We start from the raw sequence: 8847 nt of genomic DNA, 5'->3' as shown, positions 1-8847 counted from the left end.
TCAGATTTAGGCTGGTGTCCCAACTTCGAGTAGTTTATCGATTCGGCTGAAAATGTTTCCGCCAATGGAAGCCTTTGCGTAGTGGCTGCAGAATCTCCCCATAGACGTTTGTGACTCCTAGCCGCAGCCACGCGGTTTGGACACGACCTTTGAATACGTAGCAGTGTTTTGAAGCAATTGGACAGCCACGACGTCAGCAATAACAGTCTTCTGTCTGAAGTCCATACCTTGTTAATCCATTTTGGATACTCTCAAAAACTTAGAAATTCCTTGCTCTTGGCAATCGGAACAGTCAGTGTGCCGTGCTGTTTTCGATGGTACACCTATTTCATTTTTCCCAGTTGTTTGCTGCATACCAGAAGCAATACATGAATTGATCCAACATTCCAAAGGTATCCATCAATCTTTATCAAGTGCACTTTGAATGAGCACCATTCCAGTCGGAGGCAATGTTTTTTTACGAAACGTATGTATTTTTTTAATCGATGGCAATTTTTTTTTTACTGTTGTGCATTACAATGAATAAACAGTGCCTTGCAATTAACAACATTGACATGCATGACTGATTATTAACCTGTCTCTGGAGAGAATTACGCGTGAATGGGTTTTAACGACGAAAAAGTGGCGATCCGAATGAATTCGGATCAAAGAATCTTCAGCTTTTGGAGTCGTTTCTCCGACTTAAACCACGCCCTCCATCCACAATTGCCCATTGTACAAGAGAACAGAAAGGTTTTGCTAGCGCTTTGATCCGTGACGTGATTCCATCATTGTCCAGCGTTGGCTAGAAATGAACATCTGCATGGACATGAAAGCTTTTACTCCGGGCTCAAGCGACTCGTGGGCTGGATTTTGCGAGCATGCATGTATATCAAGCCACGGAGACATGCGGTCGGCATCAGCAGCGGATGGTAGGGTTCACACATTGTCTAGCCACCGTACAAATCCTAACAGATTTAAGTTAGTTGCAGAAATATACTGGATTTAAATAATTATTCAATGCTGTCGACATGACTGTGCGGAGCTGGGGACTTTTTACAACCCTAACGAGCGAGTTCAGTTGGCGAGCGGCAATTTGAGCACCACAGTTCACCGTCAAATGAAGACCACATTACAAGCTTAGAGGTCGTGCTTTCTCATCAAAATTCCCCATCACCGTCGGAAATTCGTTCGTTTGGAAAATACATGCATTTGGAATATCATCTGCGAAGCACTGATAGGTAAGTTCCTAACAATCTGTTCTGTTTAGTTATATATCGATCGTCGCCTTAGTTATTTCAAAAATGGTTTACTTTAACAGCAGGAAGATTTAACCCCCACTTAATGGACGCCAGTAATTGTTCCTTACAGTGACCTATTAGCCGTCAGAAAGCAAAACCATGTCCGGAAAAGTTCAATTTAGAAAGGAAAAAAACCAAGTCGATGACTTAGAAAACACTTAAATCTTTTCAGACCAGTCCCATGGGGTTTGTGCACAGGGCGTCAAGTGGGGTCCGCATAGGACTCTGTTGATATGTAACGTCAATTCACATAAAAGTTAAATGAAAATGTAGAAGTAGACAGTATATAAAATGCACAAGACACATTAAAACTAAACGTGAAATGGCAGGTAGGTACCAGTTCCGTACGCGGACATCTCTTATTATCCTTTGCAGTGCTTCATGAGCCATCAGACAGTAACATGTCCAAAAAAAACAAGTTTAGTAGTGAACATAATAATCTAAAAGCGTTCACTCAGAAGACAGAATTTTCTGACTAGTCTCATAGGATTTGTGTACATGGTGTCAATTCATTGTCCGTGTACAAACTCTTTCCGACAAGTTTCATTTTAAATGATAATCTGAAATCGCCATTGAACGTGAGGCAGAAAATATTAACGAGACAAATCGAAAAATTCCGAGAGACCATCAATTCGTAGAACGTCTAAAACGGTGTACACTCAACTGTCAGGAGAGTTTCCCATTGTGCTAGACATAAAAATTCAATGTTCCAACGGCGATTTCTGTATCAAGTCAATAAATTTTGACTTGGGTGTTTTAAACATGCAAAGCAAACCGTGCATTCTTGAAATTGACACGGGGCGACGTCACAAGAGTGGTTTCGTTGATGGAGACCCTCTCGAGTTCCAGATCATCATTGCGCAACTCGTTCTCCGAAGCAGGCCAAGTACATTTAAATTATTCATGCAGCACGCGCAAAATATCAAATACATGTACTGCATTCCTGAGAACCAGCCAATAAGAAGGATGGAACGCAGTAGGCGTCTAGGGACGATGTTACTGGCCAACTTTTGTGGATTTATAGACCAACGCTAAACGTTTGACGGTACAATATACGAAATTAGACACAGGAAAATCGCTTCCAGGTTTTGGTACAAAGTTGCGGAGTTTATTCAATATCTTCGACGACTTCTTCAGCCTACTCTCAAGATCCAACGAGATACTGACTATGTTTGGCCCTTTAAATCATTCCTCTATTGTACTTCATTCATGGCCTTTCATTTTAGATTCTCATCTCTTTACTTTAAATTTTTCTGAGGCTTTGATGATAACCAATAAAAATCTTCACCAATACTGCTTGACTTCCTGAAATGACTCTTGTCTATAGCCCAATGAGATTCGATATGAAAATCTTCTACTAAGCGCTGTTTATTTTGAGAATTCTGAATTTGTGCTGGACCGATTAACCCTAACAAGCCTCGATCCTCTACCCGTCCGAGGGTTAAGGACTGTTCGGGTTAATAACAGAGAAATGTCCACTATTTTCAAGGGAAAAATTCTAAATTCTAGTTTTGAATTCTAAGCTATTCGCGTACGAACACGATGCAGATGGGGCCTGAAATTCCCCATACACAAAGAATACAAACCACAACCCCCGTCACGTGGGGTGGGGATAAATACAAACGAAAGGTGGTAATCACGTGATTTTTGTCTTACCACAACCCCCCCATTATACAATTTTTCGACCTTTGAATTACAACACCCCCCCCAAAAAAAATCACCTCCGATTATTTTCTAAATTCTTCGGGAAATGCATCAAATTTAGTTCAAGTTCGGAATAGCTGTTCTGAACGTCTGGCAGGAACAAATGCTTACAATGAGTAAGAACAAAAAGACTTTTAGAGTCAGCACAGGCCTACATTAAAACTTGGAAGACAAATGAGAACTATATTCTTGTTCAAAATGGTACATTCCGTTACCTAGGCAACCACCTGTCTGAAAACATCACTTGAACAATCATAGTTTCTGCGTTCACATTCTAAATCCTCACATCGGAGATCCTGTCTTCAAATTCTAATACTTTTAAGATTTTTACTTTAATATCAAACAACGCGAGATAACGCGAGTTTTCGGCAGTGCATTTGTTTTCACTTATTAAAACAACGTATTAATATGTACAGCTTGGATGCACAGAGTCGAATCTTTGGCACATTATATACACAAGAGAACCGCAAACGCATTTATCACAATCGTAATCGGTGGTATGTTCTGTACTGACAGATGTCTATCCACCACAACAATTCTAAGTACACTGGCGAGATTCTTACGGATGCACCTCTTGGTCGGTCTCCACGAACAGAACACTGACTTGTTTAACAATCAAAATTCTACAATGGGGCATGATCTTTGGAAACATTTTTTTGGTCAAATTCTAATGAATTGTGGGAAAGGTTAAGTCATTTTTACCAAGGCAGGGATAATTCCTTGACCGATTTATTCGACGACATCACGAGTTCATATCCATTTTCTGCAATTTAGCAAGAAATTCATTAATTCAAAAAAGAGGCTCGACTGCGTAATACCATTTTGCAAGGATTCTCTAACAATTCACAAGTCGAATCAAAAGTCAGCCTGAGGTTGGGTTTCATGCAAGGGTGATACGATCGGTAGCGAAGGAACAATACCTTTGTCACAGTTTGTTTAAACAGTCTATTCACTGGGTTGCGACAAGACGATACCTGTGAGGACCTTGCATGAATTGTGAGGACCTGAAGGCTTGTAAAAGACCAATATGAAGACTGGGAAGACCTGTGAGGACTTGACTGTTTATAACCACAAATAAGCCGCGGACTGATATTTTTTAAAAAGATGAAAACCACCCACATATGCATGTAGCTCATACAGTTTACTCCCTCCCACTAGGATAGCGAAAAGAACAGGTGCTTTCCTGCTCTCTCCAGTTATTAAGCTATCGTTTCTACGAACAACTTTGGTAACAAGGCGAATACTACGTATATGCACTATTTCCTCAGCAACTATTGGACGATTCAATATAATCTTTCCTCAGCCTAAATTGTTCTGAATACTTTACGGTAATAATGTCTTATACTATTCAGTATCAACAATGACTGTACTCTTAACCTGTAAACCGGCGTACCGTTTCTAAAACAAGTTCTAACATTTCAACACAGTTATAAAAAGTTATATACCGTGTCATGTTTTTGAAAAAAAATTCAAGCAGTAATTTTCAACAAGACCTTTTTAATACTTTTATTGTCGCCGAGCGACGCACACACAATACACACAGTCTTTCCTAAACATTTCCAATTTAAAAGTTTACAAGTGGTCCATGTTATACTCCGAGGTGGCGGTTCGAAATCAGAGCGGCGAGGGTTTTTAAGACTGACTACAAGGCGGCGATGCAAGAGGCTTGGGAATACCCAATAAATGCAGCAATGTGGAAAGCTTCCTTTCTGACGACCAACCCATCCCCAAACCAAAGTCAAATCCAAACTAGCAAAGACAATAAGCATTCGGAAAGTAAAGTGAGCAAACCCTCACTAAAATAATTATCCCCTCCACGAACAGAAAGCAAGCAATAAGTGAACAAAAGTGACAAAAGTTACCCAGTGACGAGGTTAAAATGACAGCTCCCGGGTGAACTGATCGGATGATTATTGATTCATTTCAGACCAGATTTCAAAATCTCCAGTTTGTTAGGACACTGGATCTGACTTGAACCACTCTGCACAACTTTATCTTCTAAAGTCCCCCCCCACAACTTAATTACGGGAATTAATCGATAGCAAATCAACTTCTTTCTTTGCCAGCTGCCATGCCGAAACTGAACGGGTCAGCCTCTTAAAATGTGTGTGAGTAAACATGACAATCAAATCTCTTTCCCCCTTTACGACAACTGCCCGCGTTCTAAAGATCAACCTAATTGGGACCTTTACAGACACGTGGCTCAGCTCTTCCAAGCCAAAAAAACAAAACAAAAAAAAACTTCAAGTAATATGAGAAACTGTTCTCTAAACATGGATCCCCGCCTGAAAAATAAACTCTCAATTAAACACAATTAAAAAAAGGAATATGGAATACATTTTGTTCATACATTTATGCTTTGTCCAATTTGGTTCCTTTTTAAAATTTTTTTTTATATTTACAAATTAATACAAAGGAGATAATCTTACAACGCAGTGTAACTCATCGTCTCGTTATCGGGTAGAAACGGCGGGAAATCTTGCCCCGGAGGAATTCAATGAAAGAATCTGGTAGCATGTTCATGGATTCCTCGTGACTGTATTTGTAGTAGGTCTCGGGCTGAGCGATCACTTCCAGCAAGGCCGTCAACGTTTCCTTGTCCTAGAAGAAAGATCGTTTCAGTCGTTTTGGTCAGAAGCAGTGACTGAATTTCGTTCATCCAAACATGGTTTCATTTTCGGCAAACCCTACTTTACACCCATGATACACCAACCTCTTTAACTCTGGTGAATTTGAGAAGCCGTTATATTTAAAGTGCTTGAATTTTAAATGATGAAATAAAAGCAAGTTTCTTGAATGGTGAAAAAAAGAAGAGAAAGTTATCATAGACGTAACTGTGATTTATTTGAAAACCTTACAAGTTTTTGCCGATTATTATGGCGATGTTCATGGACACAACTCGCTGCTCCTTTCAAAACAATTTTTGGAAGCAAGGGGAGTAAAAAATTGTGTTTTGGGGGGAATGATACGTCATGAATGAAAATTAAACAAAATATCTTGTCACGAAAAATCCTGACAACTCCGCCCCCATAAGCAATGGCATTTTGTCAGATAAAGTTTACACGATCACGTTACGTTATGTTTTTGAATAGCATCGACAACCAGACAGAGAAACTTTTCAGTACCTTGAGGATTTCTTGGTGGTGGTCGGACTCGTACAACCGCCCGTCTCCCACGATATCCTTAATGAGCTCCTCGTAATTTTCTGCAGGCAAAAGTTACGTTCGAAGACATGAAAAGTGACAAGAAGAAATCATTTCGGCCAAGTGGTTGCGTGAAACAAAATGGTTTCAAATTCTTCCCACTGCCATATTAATGGACCATGGGTACTGAATTGTTTCAGTACAAAGGTATCAACTTTTCCTTGTACCATTAAAACAAAGCTGACATGTTTTTGCGTTGAACTGTGGGATACTTCCCCAAGTAACTGGCTCAGCAGGTTGGTCCTGAGTAAGTGTGAGTAGTCACATGAGTGTCAAATCGAATGCAGTCGTCCTTGCACTAGGAAGTGTGTAGGGGGGGTCATTCAATGCCTAGCTGCAGACGAGACTGAGCTCTGACGAGCGGAGATCTCGGTTAAGTGAGCTTACCGTCATAGGTGGCATAGTGAATCTGGAATCCCGAGTAACAGTTGAACGCATCCGACTTGAATTGGATCCACAACTTCCTGGTTTGGGCGGTGAAGGCTATCGGTCGGGTTACATTCTTGCAAGTTTCAAAGGTGGTCATGGACAACGGAGAATCTGTAAACAGAGAAGAGTGCATACACTACAGACCTGTCTTATGCTTACAAACGTTGACCGCCATTTTGCATGCCTGGGCAGCCATTCCTGCCAAAGTTTGTGCCAAGTCCACTCTTGACTCGGAACAAGTTTTGCCTCAGACTACACATTTCTACATCATCGGTGTTAAAATGAGGACCACTTTCCTTGTAATCATATTTCGCACACGTGTCCATTACAACTTGAATCAAGACAAGATAAGCCATTATTTGGAGCACAAGTCACAGATTCGCACATACAGTCTGTAACTTTGGTAGAAAGCGTCCTAATTTGTTGAAGAACTTTATACACGGTAAAATGCAGTGTATCCAGTGCAGTTTCGTCATTGCATAAATGTTTGTAAAATCAGCTGCTTGACGTCCTCCGATACTCAAGATCCCAAGCTCACTGGCATTTCCGAACTCCGAGTGAAGACAAACAAGGTTTGTTTCAATATACTATCTCCTGCTTTTCTCTTCTGTTGCCACAAACGTCTTATGTTTAGCGCTGGACACTGCATTACAAGAGCATTTCCTCGGGTGGTCCGAAAGTGACGATGATTCAACTCGTGGAACATGAAAGTGTGTCTGTTACTCAACCCTAAAGATTTCCACCAGGGAAACGAAGAAGACACGAAGGCCTTACTTCTTGGAAACCTCTACGGTTTGCTTCACTGAACTTTGAACTCCTAATACGGGCTGCATATCAATTGCAGCAATCTCATTACGCTAGCACTGCTTTTCGTCATTTCATGAAGACAGAGGAAAAAAATTAACTCGTTCACCATTTCTGGCAGTTAAGAGATAGGTAATTAGAGAAATTAGGGATCCAATTTTTTTCGCGTCCCTGTACATCTGACATTTGATTTTGTAAGTTCAGTACAAATTTCCAAGAGGGATGAATTAATGCAAATTACCTGCCAAATAAATAGCAAAAGTTTGAAATCAATTCCGGTGATATTTCCATGTCGAAGAACAAATGTCAGATTGTAACAGCGACATGAGAATATCACACTATCGGAATTTCTGGAATTACCAAGATACAAGTTCGTTAATGTTAAATGGTATATGACCTGCTCTGTGAAAATGAACCTCACAAGTCGTCAGAGCCACTTTTAGGCAAGAGGCCTCGGCTGTAACCCTAACCGGACATAAAAAAAAAATTATTACTTTGTCGTAAAATGTAGTATTCGGCGCTGTCGCGTGTAAGAGGACATGACTTTATTGTTCTCTGAAGCCACAAAATACAATAGATAAGACAATGTACCGTACAGTGCAGTGGCACTATGAATGCATGGCTTTATTGTTCTCTGTACGAGTAACAATGGAAGTGACCTAGCCAGAAGTAGTAATTTGTAGGGCTAGGCCCTTCAGGCTCTGACTACTGTACGCAGTAGTTTGTAGTACCAAGTCCTGAAAGCCCAATGATAGGCCAGGCTCTTAGGATTAAAAGAAACTTGCAGCATGGACATCAGTAGGAACCATCAACATCTTTGTACCCACACAAATGTGACCCGTCACTACAAAATGAGCTGAAAGTCGGAATTTTCAAAAATTGAGATATTGGTATTTTTGAGTTCAGCAGAAAGAGAGCTCTCCAATGGCATGTACATGGAACACTTAGGGTAGAAGTATAAGTTGACAATGTGGCATTATTCTGGCAGCATTACGTCTTTGTTCCTGACATTGTTTCAACATTTCAGACCAGGCATGCATAATGCTCTTGTCAAAACTACTGCCAAAATGACATTTTTAACTCTTTGATCCTGCGAAATATTTGGAATTAAATAGGAAACGGGTTAGTCTTTCCAAATATTACACAATCCCTAAATTAACCTCCATTTCAATATGATTTTGAACCTTCAAAATAGGAAAGAGCGGAATGCGACTTTAAGCTCATTTTTGTCGTAACGGGTCCCAAATTAAGTCTGCTTCATCAGGACACTAAAACTAACAATACATCACAACAAAGATGTATTTTGGTCTTCTAATGCAATCTGAAATAAACTTACTGGAGAAAAATGACCGTGGGCCTTGATTTTACAGAGTGAATCACACATGTTATTTTTAATAGTAGAGGGAACACAACGATTGCTTATGACA

General features: G+C 40.2%; 1 protein-coding gene across 8 annotated transcripts in view; it reads right to left on the bottom strand.

Moving 5' to 3' along the window:
- Positions 1-2366: 2366 nt before the first annotated feature.
- The window catches only part of LOC110975532 (signal peptide, CUB and EGF-like domain-containing protein 2), a 61425-nt gene continuing 54944 nt past the window's right edge, over positions 2367-8847 (bottom strand). For all 8 annotated transcript variants that reach the window (XM_087130649.1, XM_087130646.1, XM_087130651.1 and 5 more), the window contains 3 exons: positions 6575-6727; positions 6110-6189; positions 2367-5585 (listed from right to left, as the gene is read on the bottom strand). In XM_087130649.1, coding sequence (XP_086986775.1) covers positions 5427-5585; positions 6110-6189; positions 6575-6727 — 392 coding nt within the window. In that variant the 3' untranslated portion in view covers positions 2367-5426. The remainder of the gene's footprint in view (positions 5586-6109; positions 6190-6574; positions 6728-8847) is intronic.

Source organism: Acanthaster planci, linkage group LG20, assembly GCF_054643075.1.
Source record: "Acanthaster planci isolate LZ-2023a linkage group LG20, COTS_SCS, whole genome shotgun sequence".
In the NCBI taxonomy this organism is placed as follows: Eukaryota; Metazoa; Echinodermata; class Asteroidea; order Valvatida; family Acanthasteridae; genus Acanthaster; species Acanthaster planci.
Note: the sequence above shows the minus strand (reverse complement) of the source record. Positions and strands in the feature narration are given on the sequence as shown.